The sequence below is a fragment of the Bubalus kerabau genome, chromosome 3, assembly GCF_029407905.1.
Source record: "Bubalus kerabau isolate K-KA32 ecotype Philippines breed swamp buffalo chromosome 3, PCC_UOA_SB_1v2, whole genome shotgun sequence".
Lineage (NCBI taxonomy): Eukaryota > Metazoa > Chordata > Mammalia > Artiodactyla > Bovidae > Bubalus > Bubalus kerabau.
In genome coordinates, this window is record NC_073626.1 from 95,379,573 (window position 1) to 95,399,894 (window position 20,322).

The 20,322-nt window shown below is 35.8% G+C and overlaps 1 protein-coding gene across 12 annotated transcripts in view; it reads right to left on the reverse strand.

Moving 5' to 3' along the window:
* GALNT13 (polypeptide N-acetylgalactosaminyltransferase 13) overlaps positions 1-20,322 on the reverse strand; it is a 952,843-nt gene that overhangs the window by 59,597 nt on the left and 872,924 nt on the right. For 10 of the 12 annotated variants that reach the window (XM_055572535.1, XM_055572540.1, XM_055572532.1 and 7 more), the window contains one exon: positions 6,477-6,616. In XM_055572535.1, coding sequence (XP_055428510.1) covers positions 6,477-6,616 — 140 coding nt within the window. Of the gene's footprint in view, positions 1-4,377; positions 5,056-6,476; positions 6,617-20,322 lie in introns of those variants that run through there. The other 2 variants (XM_055572541.1, XM_055572542.1) reach the window with 2 other exon arrangements.

Below are 20,322 nucleotides of genomic sequence, written 5' to 3' on the forward strand. Positions count from 1 at the left end.
GGACAATTTCACATATTTTGGTGGATAACAAAATCAATCCTAGGAGAATTCATAAATGCTCTAACTGGAATATAGTTTGTTGTAGTTGTTTATGCCAATACATATTTAAATAATAAAATCAGAATTTGTTCTAATGTATTTATCAGTAGGGTAAAGCCAGAAGAAAAAAAAAAAAAAAACTTTCCAGTAGTAAACTCACTCATTTCGTCCATAGGTGGGATACCCAGGTCAACATTCTTTAGGGTTAACATGTGATGGAGAGTAATATATTTTGCCTGTGTATTAGTTACACTGGGATAAAAATCAGTTACTGGGTCCCAAAGAGTTTTGCGAATATGATCATGGGCAGAGAGAATGCCCCATTTGTGCATGTTTTAAAATATGAGGCTTTTTTTTTCTTTATTACTGGTTATCCTATTAAAAGATCAAGAAGATGGTGAATTTATAAATAGATCGCATTACCAACAGACATGTAACACTCTGAGGGTTTTAGCCTCTGGATTTGGCAGTAACTGATTTTATCCTTAATCCCTTCAGCCTAGCAGCTTCAATAGATGTCTATTTTTAGTTACTGAAATTTGTTCTTTAATAGTGTTTAAGGAATACAGTGTCAGTGTGTGCAAGGATCTTAACTAGTTGATAAGGTTAAAGAATACAAGAGAAAAAGGAAGTGCTAAGGAGTCAAGTAGGCAGTAAAAAATTCAGAGACTGTCAAAATGTCTTCCAAGTAGCATGCAAATGCAGATATTAAGCCCTTAGAGTTAAGTCAATTGGCTCCAGAATTCCTCTTCTCTTCCCTCTTACCCTCTGCTCTCTTGTGTTCCACATAGCTTACAAAACATTTTTTCCCCAAGATGCTGGCCTGTCCAAGGCCAAAAATTTAGGGTAAAGCATTACTACTTTAGAAAGCCAATTTTCAATCTTGTAGTTGAATTAGCTTTTATATTTATAAGATCAGGAGCTGAGAAGCTAAATATACATAAGCTAGTGTTAGTTAAGAGAGAATTTCATGCTGCAGAAAGCTCCTCTTCCTTATTCCATTATGATCTGCTTACTAAGTCTAAAAGGCATATGCTTCATTAAGCTACTTAAAGGTTTTAGTTCAAAGCAATTCAGCTTTTAACTTCCCATTGGAAATTGCATGTAATTCATGGGCTGGGTGAAGTAATATTTCAATTACCTGCATAAAATTCAAATGTAAGAAATTACAACAGTTGTCTGATATCAATACTGATGATTGTTTTGGTGACAATATATAATGATAGAAACTGAATATCATGTTTACTTCTATCTTGTAATATAACAAGGAAAGCTATAAAGAGAAACTGATGTGAAGATATTTATATTCACCAGTGCACTGCAATATTAAATATCTGGGCTTTGAAAAACATTGAAACTTAAAAAACTTGTAAATTGTTGGATCCTAACAATTTCATTTGAAATTAAGTACATATGAATTACTTCAAAGAAATAACTTTGTGCCCTAGATAAGTAGCTTTGGACACCTGGTTCCACTTTGAGACTGTCTGAGAAACAGTGCCTTCATACATAATGACAGTAAGAAAGAAAAAGATTTAAATGACTGTCATCCAATATAGTCCATTAATAGTTTATCTCTAACTCATATCAAAGCGTCTCTGACTACACATGACTATGCAAAATTGAATTGGAACACAGTGCTTGGTGAATTTGTCCTTCTTGTTTTCAAGGAAACTGTTGCAGGACTGCATTCTTGAAGGGTGGTTTTAAAATGGAAAACTGTAGTACATTAATATCCCAGAAAGTTCAAAACCAGATATATCTCATAGATTTTTAAATTTATTTAATTTTTTAAATACCTCATAGGACAGTTTTAATTCAACTGAATTTCTTAGCTGTTTGATTATCTCTTGCCTTTTCCTTCACCCCCATTTCAGTAGAATGGCTCAAGAGTACAGGTCTTTCTTGTTGACTTTTCATCCTTAGCATATAGCACAGGTTACAGCTTAAGCTCTTAATTAATAAAAGTATTTTGAATGAATAACATATAGTGATATCCATTTTCTCCTTCTAGTTATAAGGAAAAGTGAACATTATTGTCAGACTAAAATATATTTGAATCCTGACTTCAGTATTTAACTAGCTCTATGACCATTAGGTCAATTGTGTGAATTTTCTGCATATAGGTTTCCATATTTAATTGGGGATAATAACAAAACCTGCCAAGAAATTTTGATTTTTTTAAAAAAGTACAATTTTTAAGCATCTAGCATAATGTTTGACATAGGAATAAAACAATAGTAGCTCTAATAATTACAATAACTGTAACTACTGGTGCTGCTGCTACTCTGCTAGGTGGTGTTATAGATGGTCTGTATCCTCAGTCATCACTGTAACCTGGATGATTACCTTCCTTCTACTGCTAGGTACCAGAGACAGACCTAGTGCTACTTGAGTCCTAAAATGGGAGGTCAGGATTTAAACCCTCCTCTGCTTGATTCCAAAGTCTGGGATTCTTTCAGTACACCACGTTGCCTCTCCCGGATATGTTTCAAAAACCCTAAAGGTATATTTCTGTCTTCAAAAGTTTTTCAAATTATTTCTATAAATTAAAATATAGCTCCTTTAAAATCAGTAGGTTGTATAAAGGAATTTTCTCACACTTAATTTTCAATTTTTCAGAAAGTCAATTAATTAGATTTCTCAATGTGTAGTGCAGGAGAGTATGCAACTGAATTTTTAAAATGGAAGTAGACATCTAGGTTCTATTTCAGAGTCCTGAGTCTGTCTCAGGAGTCACCCTGATGGCCTTAGATAATTTCCAAAAACTCTGCTTGACTCATATCTGTCTTGTTAACAGGTCTTGGTCATACCTTCTTTTAGAAAAAGTGATCAGCATTTACTCACTACCTGGGTCCATTGACTACCATGGGAGGAATACCCTACTACAAGAATAGAAAAACTCCCTCTTCTAAAGGTACAAATTCACAATTGGCCCAACAAAATTTTCCATAAAGGAAATGAGTGTTAGATACTTTATTGGAGATCTTTAGTAGAACTAGATTATAATAACTAGCATGCACATATAGCTTTAGTTTAAAAAACACTCTTCTATTTTATGTATTAAATATAAATAAATCGTGTGACTTAGTGCTAACATGGGAATACTGAATATTTAAAAACAGTAGCAATGACACTCCCATCCCAATGAAAACAAATAATTAAAAAAAAAAAAGCCCGAGGCACAGGACTAAAGTTATACCTAGAAAGTGGTAATATTCAATGTTATTACACATGAACCTTTGCACTACAGAATTCAGATTAATGTTAAATAGATATAAACTGAAAATTCTGTAGAGAGATATTTACCTGGCTGATGAGTGAGTGGAAATTTGACAGTGTATGGATAAGGCACACACACACACACACACACACAAGTCTTTAGAAACAATTCAGCTGGAAATGAATTGTATGTTTTTCTTTATTTTTTAGTGAATCACAAGGAATGTTTATAGTTAAATTCATAGATATCTTGACAAATGAACCAAAAAATACTAGACTGAATTTTCAGATAGTCTGCTGTTATGACCTATAAAAATGGCAGATTCAAATAATAATTTCCAAATGCATTGTATTATTGCTGTTAAAATGTTTTAAATATAACAAATACTAAATCAGTTTTCTCAAATGTAATTCCTATTAAGTGGGAAATTACCAATATGAAGCATATAATTCGTAAAGGGATATCTCTTATTTTGATCAATTAAATATGTATTATGACCATATGCTTGTACAGTTATGATGAAGCCAACTTTTTAATCTCTAAATATATGATACCCAAAGTAATCTACAGATTCAAGCAATTGCTATGAAATTACCAATGGTAATTTTTAACAGAGCAAATAATTTTATAATTTGTATGGAAACACAAAAGACCCTGAATAGCTGAAGCAATCTTGAGAAAGCAAAAATGGAGCTGGATGAATCAAACTTCCTGATTTCAGACTAGAGTAGAAAGCTACAGTCATCAAGACAGTATGGTATTGGTACAAAAACAGAAATATAGACCAATGGAACAAGATAGAAATCCCTGAGACAAACCCACACACCTGCGGTCCCCTAATCTACAACAAAGGAGGCAGGAATATACAATGGATAAAACGGAATAAGTGATGCTGGGAAAACTGGACAGCTAAGTGTAAAAAAAAAAAAAAAAAAACGACAACAAAAAAATGAAAGAACACTCCCTAACAAGATACACAAAAATAAACTCCACTTCCTAGAGTAATGAAAATTAAAACAAAACACCAAATGGGGTCTAATTAAATTTAAAAGCTTTTGCACAGCAAAGGAAACCATAAACAAAATGAAGACAACCAGAGCATGGGAGAAAATATTTACAAATGAAGTGACTGAAAGGAGTTAATCTCTAAAATATACAGTTTATGCAGCTCAATATCCAAAAACCAAACAACACAATCAAAAAATGGGCAGATCTAAATGTACGTTTCTCTAAAGAAGACATACAAATGGCCAAAAAGCACATGAAAAGATGCTCAACATCACTAATTATTGGAGAAATGCAAATCAAACATATAATGAGATACATCTTATACTGGTCAGAATGGTCATCATAAAAAAATCTACAAGCAATAAATGCTGGAGAAAAGGGAATCCTCCTACACTGTTGGTGGGAATATAAATTGGTGCAGCCACTATGGACAACAGTATGGAGATTCCCTAAGAAAAACTACAAATAGAGCTTTCATATTATCCAGCAATCCTATGGAGAAGGCAATGGCACCCCACTCCAGTACTCTTGCCTGGAAAATCCCATGGAAGGAGGAGCCTGGTAGGCTGCAGTCCATGGGGTCGCTGAGAGTCGGACACGACTGAGCGAGTTCACTTTAACTTTTCACTTTGCATTGGAGGAGGAAATGGCAACCCACTGCAGTGTTCTTGCCTGGAGAATCCCAGGGACGGCAGGGCCTGGTGGGCTGCTGTCTATGGGGTCGCACAGAGTCGGACACGACTGAAGTGACTTAGCAGCAGCAATCGTACTCCTGGGCATGTTATCTAGAGAAAACTCTTGATATAAAAAGATACATGCACCCCAGTGCTTAACGAAGCAATCCTTACAGTAGCCAGGACATGGAAGCAACTTAAATGTTCATCTACAGAGTAATGGATAAAGAAGATGTGGTACATATGTATAATGAAATATGACTCAGCCATAAAGGAGAATGAAATAATTCCATTTGCAGCAACATGAATGGACCTAGAAATTGTTGTATTGAGTGAAGCAAGAAAGAAAAATAGTGCTTTTATGTGGAATCCAAAAAATAAAGTACAAATGAACTTATTTACAATACAGAAGTATATTTGATGTAAAAACAAACTTGTGGTTACCAGGGTGGTGGGAAGGGGAGTATAAATTGGCAGATTGGGATTGATATATACACAATATAAAATAGATAACTAAAAAGGACCTGCTGTATATAGCACAGGGAACTCTACTCAATGCCCTGTAGTAGCCTATATGGGAAAAGAATCTAAGAAATAGAGATATGTATATGTATAAATGAATCACTTTGTAGTACATCTGACACTAACACATTATACATGAGCTATACTCCAATAAAAATTTAAAAAGTCACAGAGGAGAAAATAAAAACAAAAATGCATTGTTTTCTTCTGAATACAATAAAGTTAGGGCAGGTTTGTCCTCTGAGTTGTATATGGTTATTAGAAAAAGTAGATTCTGGATGAGTGAGAGTGAAAACTTTCTAAGAAGTGAAAATATTTATTAAAAAAGATAATATTTTGAAAAAGTATGGAACAGATCAGGGGTTCTCCATGTGTGTACAAAGTCAGTATGATTTTGATAATAGTACTATGATAATATCTTTCACCCTTACTTCTCATGAATGTATAGAGAATCTTCAATTGGTTACCTGGTGTGCTATATTATAATAGACTGAATATCAAAGCAGATACAAGAATCCAGCTACCTCTTTTTGGCCAGTTCTTAATGCAATTTATAAAAAAATGTAGATTAACCTAATCTTCATACTATTTTATTTTGCTTTATAAAGTTTACTTTTCCAAAAATATGTTACTTATATTAGTAAATTAATAAAGTTTCCAGTTTCTTATCCCACAGTAAATATTAACACTTATAGCCCACATAAAGAAAAACTCAAAATTTGCTGTAAACCTCAAAGACTTTAAATTCCATATGATTAAAAAGTTTAAGAGCTATTTATAAAGAAACAAGAAAATACTATTTATTCCACCTTAAACTGTGTTTTTATTTTTTATAAATCCCAGTGATATAGACCTTTATGGTGCTTGTAATTTACGAGAAGTCTTTTATAATAGGTCTGTTTAAAAACCCTTAAAGCATTGTATTCATAATATAAAAAATATTGATCTCCTTAGAAGTTGCTCTTTTTGCAAAATATATTTATAACTTAACCAAAATAAATAATTCATACCTCTCCAAGTGAGTAATAACGTCTTGGGATCTGGGAGTCCGGATAGATGTTTTCAAGGTACCAAGAAAAGGGCTTACACTTCAGATTTTCTCTTAGTGTTTTTCTGACTGACACATCTCCGTAATCCACTTTGACAACACCTGGAATTTTTCAGAGAAACATTGAAATCTGTTTATGCTATTTTCATTTTAGCACTGTTTCACTCTGCTTTGCTATCAGTTTTTTCTCTATAATTAAAATTTCATCAAATTGAATTGCATGTGCAGCTGCTACTATACTGATTTCTTGCTAACATCCAATTAGTACATTAAAAAGTTTTTCCATTGGTTATGACTTAAAATGTAAATATTTATCACCAAGTACATGTACTTCTTAAATTGAATAATTAATCAAGTAAGTATAAGTTGGTATTAATTTAGCATCTCATAATGAAAGCTTAATTGAGCTGTGTGATAATGTGGTTTCTTTTTAATGAAAGTTTCAGTGGCTTCACTATTTTTATTCCTCATATTTTTCCTTTAGTGTCATTAATTCACTACTTGTGCATTTCATGAGAAATATACATAAAATGACCCTCACAATGGATGACACATTTGTGTTCTAAGTTTTCCTTCTTGAATTTTTATTTTATCTAGGTTTAGGACCTAACTTTTTCTTTACTAAGTTTTCCCTGTTTTATAAGTTAGTGTAAACCACTTCAAATCCTTGAGTAAGTTAGTAAATAAATAAGCATAAAGAAACCACAAGCAAATGAAATATACTCACATGTGTATTATTAAAATTGCTTAACTGTACTTCATTTAATAGTAGAATATATGAATTTAAAATGAATTTTCCATTGAGGATCATAATAGAATGATTTTTAGTTGAGAAATAAAAATAACACCACTAATTTTAGTGACATGAATTGCTCATTACTAATATTAAAATAACATTTAATTGAAGTGGCTAAATAACTGTTATAAGATGACAATTAATTCTTAGATTTTGAAAAGATCTCTGTTTAACGTGTTTAAGAGCAGTAAGCAACCACACTTTGGCGCAGGAAAAAAGTGGCCCGGTCTTGATATGCTATCCCAACCAAGCGGCAAAGTCTATTAGTCATGTGTAATAAAGGAACAATTGTTTAGACAGTCTAAATGTCTGTAACTAATACCATTATTTAGGTTACTATTTTCAAATGAGGCCGCACTCTTGAGGCTTATCACCTGCCAGTCCTTCCCACTCCTCACCACCCGTTTGGTTTTTTTCAGAATTTTGTTTTTTCCCCAAATGCTTAAGCAGCCAAACCATTTCCTTCTACAATAAAATATTGATTTTTCTAGCTAGTGTTTGGACGAAAATAAAAAGATATTTGGGCTTTGTAGACAAATACTTCCTTTCAAAGTAATTGTATCCAGAACCTCCAATCTGGATGTAGCCTTCAAAAGAGGTTCAATAACACTTACAAAATAGATTACTAAAAGAAATTCTTTTTGTTTAGTGGTACACAAATAGGTGGCTTTTAAAATTTTAAAATTCTTTTGGACCCGGAAAAAAAGGCAATGTGGCTTCAAAGGATTTAATTCAGCAGTTCTGCATCTTAAATTTAACATTACAAAAAGGTTCTCTTGATTTTCCACATGACCCATCTTTAAGATTCTCCAGTAACTAGCAATAGTGTCCACCCATTTTCTCAAGGCAAAATCATAGGAGTATTTCTTTTATCTCACACACATATTCAATTCATTAACAATCCACAATATGGGTCTTTCTACATACAGAGGGGTTACATCCTGAGAAACCCATCTTAAGTTAAAAAAAAATGCATTCAATAGACCTAACCTACCAAACGTTGCAGCTGAGCCAAGCCTACATCAAATGTGCTCAGCACACTTGCATTAGCCTACAACTAGGAAAAATCATCTAATGTTAATCCAATTTTATAAAAATTGAATATCTCACATACTTTATTGAATATTATACTGAAAGCGGAAAACAGGGTGACCAAATGTATAGAGAATCGTTTTAAGTGTATCGGTTGTTTTCACCCTCCTGATCACATAGCTGACTGGGTGCTGGGGTAGCCCATCTTCTAAAGAGAGTATTATGCTGTATGTTGCTAGCCTGGAAAAATATCAAATTCTAAAGTTTCACAAGTACAGTTTTTATTGAATACTTATTGCTTTCACACCATAATAAAGTTGAAAACTTTAGTCAAATCATCATGAGTCAAGGACTGTCTATAGATTCCGAGCCCCTCTATCATCCCCATTACCATCCTGGTCTCACTCTCTCTCATCTCTTGCCTAAGACTAAGCATGCCTAAGCATGCCATCACCTCCTAACTAGTCTCCCTGACATCTTGTATTTCTCCATTTATCCTTTATTTACTATTGCCTGCTCTCTAGACAGTATATTTGAAATATAAAATCATGTGTTCGCTTGCTGCAAAGCTTCCAACAATTTTCCATTGTTCTAGAAATAATTGACAATATCAATAATCATTGCCAGAGTTTCTTTATGAAATGACCCTTGGTTATCTCTGAATTAATCACCTGTATTCACTTCATTGTAGCAAAACTGGCTTCCCCACCCTTTCTTGCTTTTTTTCTCTTTCTCCAAATCTCTAATCAAAATTTATTTCTTCATGCTCACCCTGACTTTCCTCTCTAAACTGATCACCCTTCCCATCATCTTGGTAATGCTCTATCCTTCCATTATTCTTTATTCTCCAGCATACTTGTTAGTACTTGATATCCTATACAGGTTAATTCTCTTTGCCTCCCCAGGAAGAGCTTTGGACAAATAATTTAATCTCTTGATTCCTAAGGTATCTTGTGTGTGGTATATAATAATTCAGTTCAGTTCAGTCACTCAGTCGTGTCTGACTCTTTGCGACCCCATGAATCGCAGCATGCCAGGCCTCCCTTGTCCATCTCCAACTCCCGGAGTTCACTCAGATTCACGTCCATCGAGTCAGTGATGCCATCCAGCCATCTCATCCTCTGTTGTCCCCTTCTCCTCCTGCCCCCAATCCCTCCCAGCATCAGAGTCTTTTCCAGGGAGTCAACTCTTCTCATGATGTGGCCCAAGTATTGGAGTTTCAGCTTCAGCATCAGTCCTTCCAACGAACACCCAGGACTGATCTCTTTTAGGATGGCCTGCTGAATACATATTGCATATTGTAATGGATACCTGCTGCTTTTGACTGCCTGGCATCCATTTTGCATACTGGTAACAGCATTCAAGTTTTCTTTGGGCAACCGTCACACCTTCACTTTGTGTGACTTACTGACCTCATATCCCTTCCTGTCTTTCCAGCTCCAACTAGCATCACAAAATAAAGGCATATCACTAGTGAATCCTGTTAAAATTCACATTCTGATTCAGGTGGTCTATACTGAGGCCTGAGAGTCTACATACTTATCAAGCTCCCAGGGGATGCTGCTGTTCCTCAGGTCAAATTCTGAGTAACCCCCAAGACAATCAAAGCAACCCATTTCTCATTGTTACTTACAACCTATCATAATGACTGGCTTAGGACTGGGCATGTGATAAAAGTATAAATAAATAAAAGTATACTCAGACAACTTTCTAGGACTATTAGAAAGTAGAAATTCTCTTTCCTTTGGAATTGCTAGCTGTAAAGATGACTAAAGCCTGGAGCTTCTGAGGCTACCATATAGAGAATGCCTTCTAAGATAGTGAAGCAAACACAGGAATAAGATAAACAAATGGAAAGAGACAAAGATAGCATAAGCCAAGCCAACATTTAAATCAGCAGATATTTATCGTGTTCCAGCCTTTACACAAAGCATGTTTTCTAAGCACTTGGGATATGTCAGTGAACAAAAAAATGTATCTTCCTCAATGGAATTTACCTTGTAGGGGAAGGAGAGGTAAGTAAACAGTAATACATTAGAAGGTGATACATGCTATGACAAAAATAGGGTGAGGGAAGAAGTTTGCAATAGAAGGAATCTTAATGCATTATGGTTTTTTTTTCCAAAAGCAGCTTACAGGAGTTACAGGTTTTTAATGTAAATCTTTCAATGGAAGTTGAACAAATGCTAGAGAAGCTCTGACATTTAGAGTTTCATGATGAATTAGAATAATTAGAATAAAAAAGTACTCTAACTCTAAATTTGCAGGTTTGATTAATAGGTAAATTATAACATTTATGGGCAGTTACTTTATTTAATAACCTTTTATTCATGTTAAAATCTATTTCATGGTAGTATTCATCTAGATAATCTAGATATGTAGAAGAATTGTGTTTTAATTCTTTAAATAGAAGATCATCATAATCTCAAATAAGTTCCTCCCAAGTAAATACCTAATAAGCCTAACAGTTTTGATTACCTATAATCAAGGTACCTGATGAGAGAATACCTGCTTTTAGACTAAAGCTCTTGAGTTTTGTGCATAAAAATACATATTGTAGCATAGCTTAAAGTGGTAAAAAGAGGAAATAATTTCCGTCAATAAGGGAATTTTTAAGTAAATCAATGGTATACCTAATTGACAAAATATGATTGCTGTATTGAAATGTCTATAAAATATGGGAAATGGAAATAAAATATAAATAATTTTTTACACTATCATTGTAACTGAGTAAATGTGTGGAACAAAAATAACTGAAATATAAAAGCAGTGCATTCCCTTTGCTACTAAAAGAAGAGAAAGAAAAAAACCTTTAAAAATCTATTTTATCCTTAAGTATAAAAATTAAAACTGTGAAACTAATCAGTTTTCCATATACAATTAGATATTAACAATATGCTTGCATATTAAATGAGTATAGTTTTAGCTAAAAATTTTTTATATTTTCAAAATTCCTCTTAAAGAGAAAATTATCTTTGTTACTTACTTAAAAAATTGTCATCAAGGGTTATTTGAATAAGAATCTGCATTTCTTCTCAAGTATAATAAAAAGATAATTTTTAGGCCAACCAGGGGTTACTGCATTCTAGAGTATCTAAGTACTATATGTGTAAGAAGTTTAACAGATTAGTTGGAATTTTTTTTAATTTAAAACTACTCTTATCCTGCCATTTTAATTTTTAGTCATTCTTAATATGCACAGAAATTACCCAGGCTCATAACTGCTCATTAGGAAGTCAATGGTTAGAACTATATTAAGCAGCTGATGACCCATGCCAGCTAATAATACACAGTGATTATCTGTTGAACTTATCATTTACTATTATTACTTCAGTTTTATTTTAATGGAATAAAAATGATATAATGAATTGTACAAAGATCATAGCTTCTGTTGAGTACAGTATCGCATAGAAGAAGTGAATATCAGAAAACTTCTCTATTTATATCAATCTGATCTTTATCATCAAAAATCTGGGCAGGTCAGAAGGTGACATAGATGGTGGAGTAAGAGGACCCTAAACTCATCTCCCAGAGACAAGCCAAAATTACAACTATTTACATAACAACTATCTATGGGAAGGACCAGAAGACTAGCAAAAAATATTTATTCCAACTAAAGACATAAAGAAGGAACTAAATACTATGACTCACAGACTTAGAGGAAAAAAAATATAGTTAACTGAGTGGGGAAGAGGAATACGTTGGGAGTTTGGGGTTAACATGTACACACAGTTATATTAATACTTAAAATGGATAAGCAACAAGGACCTACTGTATAGCACAGGGAACTCTCTACTCAATATCCTGTAATAACCTAGATAGGAAAATAATTTGAAAAAGAATAGATACATGTATATGTATACCTAATCACTTTGCTGTACACCTGAAGCACAATATTGTTAATCAGCTGTGCTCCAATATACAATAAAAATTTAAAAATAAGAAACCACAATAAGATTAGTAGGAATGGTGGAGACAGTATAGTTAGGACCCAGATTTTCAGGGTTGGTAACCCACAAATGGGAGGGATATCACAATGATAGAAGTTTTCTGCAAGGAGTGAGGGGTCTGAGCCTCATGTTGAGCTACCTAGCCCAGGGATCTTGCACCAGGAACATGAGCCCCTAGAATGTCTGGCTTTGAAAACCAGCAGGGCTTATGTTCAGGAAGTGGGAGGTCTATAGGAAACAGACTTTTCTGTTAAAGGGTTTGTGCAATATCTCACACAATCTGAATCAGCATAGAAGCAGTAGTTTGAAAGGTGCTTGAGTCAGACCCATTTGCTAATCCTGGAGAGCTTTCTGGGGATGAAGGAGGACACAGCCACTGGAGGCAGCTATTTTCGAGAGCTCATTTTACTGCTGTATTACAATTGCTGGCAAGTGACATTTTGAAATCCTACCTCCACCCTTAAAGTGCCAGGGACTTACCTGCCCACCAGTGGACCAGCACCAGCCCTGATTTCCCATGGCATGCAGATATCTGAGCGGGGACTGGGCCATGCAAACCAGCAGGCCAGCACTAGTCCCATGACCCCTCAGGCCACACAGTCAGCCATGTTGGCACCTGGCCTGGACCATCACTGGGCTAGCTCCAAGCCTGGCATCCTTGGGCATCAGCCAGTCCCTTCAACACCTGGCACTGCCCACCAGCAGGCAGGAACCAGCCCTGCACCCCACTGGGCTCTGTAGCTTTCCACAACCTGTCCACTAGTGGGCCAATAGCCACCACACTAAGCAAGGCCTGGCAGTTAACATGGCCAGGAACCAGCCCTGCCTAAGAGCAAGCAAACAGCCACTGGCTGTCAAAACAGAAGGAAACATGCTAGAGCATAAAGAGCACAAAGCTCTAGTGAACAGAGGAGTGTGTGCTCTGGGCCCCAGGGGAATTCACCTAAATGAGGCCACATTTCAAAGACTAAGACATAACCTCTTTAATATCTAGAAATAAACACAGAAAATTAAGTAAGATGAGGCAAGAGAGGAATATGGTCCAAATGAAGGAATGAGACAAAATCATAGAAAAGTGAAGATAAGTAACCTCCCTGACAGAGATGCCAAGGTAATAATCATAAAGATGTTCAACAAACTTGGGAAAATAATGATTGAATATAGTGCAAATTTTAATAAAGAGAAAATATAAAGATTCAAAATGAGCTGAGATTGCACTCACTGAAATAAAATATATACTTGAAGGAATCAACAGTAGATCAGATGATACAGAGGATAAACATCAGTGGACAGAGTAGTAGAAATCAATGAAGCTGAACAGAAAAAAGAAAATACGCTGATGGTTTGTGACACTTTTGTGAAAACAGCAAGTATACTAATATTTGCATACTAGGAGTCCTAAGAGGAGAAAAGGTAAGGGAACTTACCTGAAGAAATAATAGATGAAAACTTCCAAAATCTGGGAAACACACATCTAGATGTAGTAAGCACAGAGTGTGCCAAACAAGATGAACTCAAAAAGATCCACACCAAAACAATTTATAATTAAAATGGCAAAAAATAAAAGAGCAGACCTTAACAGCAAGAGAAAAACAGGTATTTACATTTTTAAAGGAAACTCCCATAAAGGCTATCAGCTGACTTTGGCAGAAACATTGCAGGGCAGAAGGGTGTGGCATGCTGTACCCAAAGTGATGAAAGGAAAACAACTATAATAAAGAATATTCTACTTAGAAAGGCTACCATTCAGACTTGAAGGAGAGAGAGAGAGTTTTATAGAGAAGCAAAAGCTAAACTAGTTCAGCACCATTATAATGGCTTTGTAAGAAATGGTGAAGAGACTTCTATAAGCAGAAAAGACCAGAACTAGAAACATAAAAATTACAAAAGGAAAAATCTCATTGGTGAAGGCAACCACAGAGTAAATCAACCACTTCTAAATGTAGTAAGGTAAGGTAAGGTAAGTCACTTCAGTCGTGTCCGACTCTGTGCGACCCCAGAGACGGCAGCCCACCAGGCTCCCCCTTCCCTGGGATTCTCCAGGCAAGAACCCTGGAGTGGGTTGCCATTTCCTTCTCCAATGCATGAAAGTGAAAAGTGAAAGTGAAGTCGCTCAGTTGTGTCTGACTCTTCACGACCCCATGGACTGCAGCCTACCAGGCTCCTCCGTCCATGGGATTTTCCAGGCAAGCGTATTGGAGTGGGGTGCCATTGCCTTCTCCGTCTAAATGTAGTAGGAAGGTTAAAGTAGTAAAGATAAACGTAGTAAAACACCTATGTATACAATAAGTAAGGGATATTTAAAACAAAAAAGTGTAAAATATGTTACTAACATTAAACAGGAAGGGGGAGTAAAAATATAGCATTGTTAAAATGCATTAAAACTTAAGAGATCATTAACTTAAAATATTTATATATATATAGCCTATTATATATGAACTTCATACTAGCCACAAACCAAAAACCTAGAATACATGCACACCCAAAACAAAGGAATTCAAACATTACACTAGACATAGTCATCAAATCACAAAAGAAAGGAAGCAAAAAGAACTACAAAAACAACTACCAGAAATCAATGAACAAAATGTCAGTATGTACATACCTATCAGTAATTACTTTAAATGTTAAATGGACTAAATATTCCAATGAAAAGACTGTAGCAGAGGACTAAAAACAAAAACAAAAAAAGATCTATATATGCTGCCTATAAGAGACTAACTTCAAATTTAGAGACACATAGTAAAAATCTTTTCCTTTATATTTTCTACCCTTCATATTATGCTTAGAGATACCAAGATATATATATATATATGTCCAGGTGTATTTTATTTCATGCTTAAATATATTCACTTCATGTTTTTCTTTTAAAATTATACTATGCATGTGTGTGTGCTAAGTCATGTCTGACTCTTTGTGACTCTTATGGATTGCAGCCTGTCAGGCTCCTCTATCTGTGGATTCTTCAGGCAAGAATACTGGAATGGGTTGCCATGCCCTCTTCCAGGGGATCTTCCCAACCCATGGATCGAACCCATGTATCCTGCAGCTCCTGCATTGCAGGGCAGATTCTCTACTGCTGAGCCACCAGGGAAGCCCAAACTCGACTATAGACACTCATATACATTTTCTCATTAAATCTCTGTCATACCCCTATCTATTATTGTTTTTGTTTGTTTGTTTAAGGATGAAAGAATTGGAGCTTTAAAAGATTAAATATGCTCAAGCTTGCTTAGAAAATATCAGGAGAGGATTAGAAGGCATTCACATCCATCTAATATCATAGTCCAAGCCCTTGCCCATTCTACTAGATTAAAAAAAAAAAAAGAAGAAGAAAACTGGAGAAATTTTGAAACCTGTATAGAGATATCTTTCCGTGGATGGTGGAACACAACATGGTAATTATCATTCCTTGAAGGATAGATTCCACTTGGCAAACTTTTCCAGTCCTAACAGATCAACATGATCCAAGATGCAGGATGAACTTGAATTCATAGAAATAAATGATCCGTAATGACATAATTGAGAGTTATTTTATTGACTTGAGAATTAAGTACAAGCCAGAAGGTTTCAGTGTGCAATTTAATGATCAACTAAAATATTTCCATAAAATGCTACCCAAATTTTATACTATCAGTCCCTCATTCTGCAGGATGCTGGATATAATTATTTCTTCAGTTTCATGACACATATAATACTATTATTATTACCTTCTCTGAAGTAGTGAGTTTTTATATATATATATATATATAGTAAATGGGATCTTACAATTGCTTGAGGGGAGAAGCCACTGTATCAGCGTCAGTGCAGCTGACACTACTTGAACATGTACAAACTTGTTTTTCTCATTGTAGCCAATTACAGGTTTAGTAATTAATGTAAATTTTAAATCAATAAGCATTTAAATACATCCTGATTATTGTCTAAAAACTTTAATACTTCTGGTAAGATCAAGAAAGTACTAAGATGAAAATTTAGTGAATGATTTTAGGGACTTCAAGGAAAATCCCAGGAATAATAATGTTTTAAGAAACTCACATTATCAGTCATCTTCATGGTACTGAGAATGATAGTGGATGGCAAGCATTGGAAAGTGATTCTAAAGAGTCAGATTCCAAATGTGAGAAACTTGCTTGACCAATTTTGCTTATTTAAAACAAATTTTGTGTAGTACAAGAATGACATGATCAAAAAGCTATCTGAACAGTTTATGTCTGAAAGAATTCCTGTAATAGGGACAAAATAATTTTAAGTGAAAAGGAAGTGATACATTATAAAGTGGAGACTTTATCTTAGTGGCATGTAAGAAAATGATCTTTAAATGATGAGAGCTTAAATTAGATGAAGTATATTAAACATTTGGAGGAGAAAGGCCTGGCGTGCTGCGATTCATGGGGTCGCAAAGAGTCGGACACAACTGAGCGACTGATCTGATCCAGTATTCTTGCCTGGAGAATCCCATGGACAGAGGAGCCTGGAGGGCTACAGTGCATAGGGTCGCACAGAGTTGGACACGACTGAAGTGACGTAGCACATATTAAACATTTGTTAGCTTGTCATGTTTTAATAGAAACAATGAGTTAAAAGTCAAACAAGTATCTACTACAAGACTTCTCATAACCTTTACTGTGTTACAGTGCATTTTGGAAATCTAAAATGATATTTCCCAAATTTAACTGTCCTTTCCCCCAGATTTTGTGATAAGAATACTCTGTGGAGAACATTTTGAGAAATATGACTATATTGTATTTCCCTATAAACAAAAATACTAGTCATTCACAGGACATAGATTGATCCTCTTAGAAAAAACTTTCATGGGGGGAAATACTATATGCTTTTCAATTTTTTTCATTAGCAAGTTTCCATTGCAAGTTTGTAATTAAACCAAGACAGTGGTAGTCAGTACAATACATGTATTTGTTGATGGGTGTATTTATGTTCAGTTCCTAGAACAGTACCTAGTGCCAATAGTCAATCTTTAAATATCAATTATACTGATCTCTGACATATGCTGTCTCTTCTCTCATGTTCATTCCCTATCATTCTCTCTCACTGTCTCCTGTGTAGGAAGTATATTGTGGGAACTCTCCTACACTGCTGGTGGGAATGTAAATTGATTCAGACATTATGGAGAACAGTATGGAGTTTCCTTAAACTAAAAATAGAAGCCCCACATGACCCAGCAATCCCACTTCTGGGCATATTACCAGAGAAAACCATGATTTGAAAAGATACAGGCATCCTAATGCTCATTGAGCACTATTTACAATAGCCAGGACATGAAAGCAACCTAAATGTCCATTAACAGAGGAATGGATAAAGAAGATGTGGTACATATGTACAATGGAATATTACTCAGCAAAAAGAACAAAATATTGTCATTTGCAGCAACATGGATGGACCTAGAGGTTGTCATAGTGACCTAAGTCCAACAGCAAAAGACAAAGGTACAAATGAACTTATTTATAGAAGAGAAGTCGAGTCATAGATATAGAAACAAACTTATGGTTACCAGGGGGTAAGGGGTGGAGGGATAAATTGGGAGATTCAGATTGACATATACACACTACTATATATAAAACAGATAACTAATAGGAACCTGCTTTATAGTACTAGAAACTCTGCTGCTAAGTCACTTCAGTCGTGTCCGACTCTGTGCGACCCCACAGACGGCAGCCCACCAGGCTCCACCGTCCCTGGGACTCTCCAGGCAATAACACTGGAGTGGGTTGCCATTTCCCTCTCCAATGCATGAAAGTGAAAAGTGAAAGTGAAGTCGCTCAGTTGGGTCCGACCCTCAGCAACCCCATGGACTGCAGCCTTCCAGGCTCCTCCGTCCATGGGATTTTCCAGGCAGGAGTACTGGAGTGGGGTGCCATTGACTTTTTAATGGCCTATTGGGAAAATAACCTAAAAAAAACAAAACAAAACAGAGTAGATACATGTATATCTTTAACTGATTCACTTTGCTATACACCTGAAACTAACACAACATTGTGAATTAACTATACTCCAATAAAAATTTTAAAAAGAAGTACTTCTCTATTTAAGAAGTAAATAGTAAGTAGTACATCTCTATTTACTTTCATGACTTAAAATTACTGCTTTACAGAGGCTTCCCTGATGGCTCAGTGGTAAAGAATCTGCCTGACAATGCTGGAGACACAGGTTCCATCTCTGGTCCAGGAAGATCCCACATGACGTGGAGCAGCTAAGCCCGTGCACCACAACTGTTGAGCCTATGCTCTAGATCACGAGAGGTATTTAAGAAATAGAAACTTAAAGCTGTCCATTTTCAAGGACAACTAGCCTAGAGTGATGGCCTGCTGATGTTACAGCTCTTAAGATACTTGTGCCGGAAAATCCAGACAAAGGGAGAGTAATAAATCCAGGTGACTTCCTCTGAAAGATTGTTAACCTCATAGTACTCAGCCAGTGAGGAACTGGGAGGGACTTGCATGCCGATAGGCTAAGAACCCCATTGAAACAACTCTGGTGTGCCTTCCCACCAGACACCCAATTTTGCAAAACTGTCATTAAAGCCTTGCTTCTTGGTGCACCTCATGTCTCCAAGTCCATTCCTTGAGTTTGGGCTGGTGAGCTTTATCTCCCACAGCTGCAACTACTGAGCCTGTGTACCACAACTCCTGAAGCCTGTGTGCCCTAGAGCCTGCGCTCTGCAGCAAGAGAAGCCTCCAAAGCCACTGCAATGAGAAGCCCATGCACCACTAGGAACAGTAGCCCCTGCTCACTGCAACTAGAAAAAAGCCTGTGAGCACCAAAGACCTAGCACAGCCAAAAATAAATAAATAAAAGTTTTTAAAAATTACTACATAATACTTACTAAAAGAATTGAGACAGAAAGAGACAGAAAAAGAAATAATTGTATGTAATATTTGGCTCCAGAATGTTTCATTAACAAAGAATATCATTAACAATTTTAAATATTTAGGTGCATTTTCCTAGTCTGTATTTTGTCAGCCTTGTCTGCAAAGCCAACTGGAAATGTAATTATGTTTTTGGATTGTGAGTTATTGAGGGAAAAAAAGCAAAATTTTACTAACATGGCTCAGGAAGACTAGTGTGAATTGCTTAGTACATTTTATAAACTAAAGCAATAACTGAGATTACATTGTTAAGCACATTTCAAACAAATATTAAGTATTCAGAGTCAATTCTTGATTATTTAGCCTAACAAAACATAACCCTACTATGTGTATATATATGTATATATATGTCAGTCAGTCAGTCAGTTCAGTCACTCAGTCATGTCCGACTCTTCGCGACCCATGAATCACAGCACGGCAGGCCTCCCTGTCCATCACCAACTCCCGGAGTTCACTCAGACTCACATCCATCGAGTCAGTGATGCCATCCAGCCATCTCATCCTCTGTCGTCCCCTTCTCCTCCTGCCCCCAATCCCTCCCAGCATCACAGTCTTTTCCAATGAGTCAATTCGCATGAGGTGCCCAAAGTACTGGAGTTTCAGCTTTAGCATCATACCTTCCAAAGAAATCCCAGGGCTATTCTCCTTCAGAATGGACTGGTTGGATCTCCTTGCAGTCCAAGGGACTCTCAAGAGTCTTCTCCAACACCACAGTTCAAAAGCATCAATTCTTCGGCGCTCAGCTTTCTTCACAGTCCAACTCTCACATCCATACATGACCACAGGAAAAACCATAGTCTTGACTAGACGAACCTTTGTTGGCAAAGTCATGTCTCTACTTTTGAATATGCTATCTAGGTTGGTCATAACTTTCCTTCCAAGGAGTAAGCATCTTTTAATTTCATGGCTGCAGTCACCATCTGTAGTGATTTTGGAGCCCCCAAAAATAAAGCCTGACACTGTTTCCACTGTTTCCCCATGTATTTGCCATGAAGTGATGGGACCAGATGCCATGATCTTCGTTTTCTGAATGTTGAGCTTTAAGGCAACTCTCTCTCTCTCTCTCCTCTTTCACTTTCATCAAGAGGCTTTTTAGTTCCTCTTCACTTTCAGCCATAAGGGTGGGTATATATTTGTATGTGT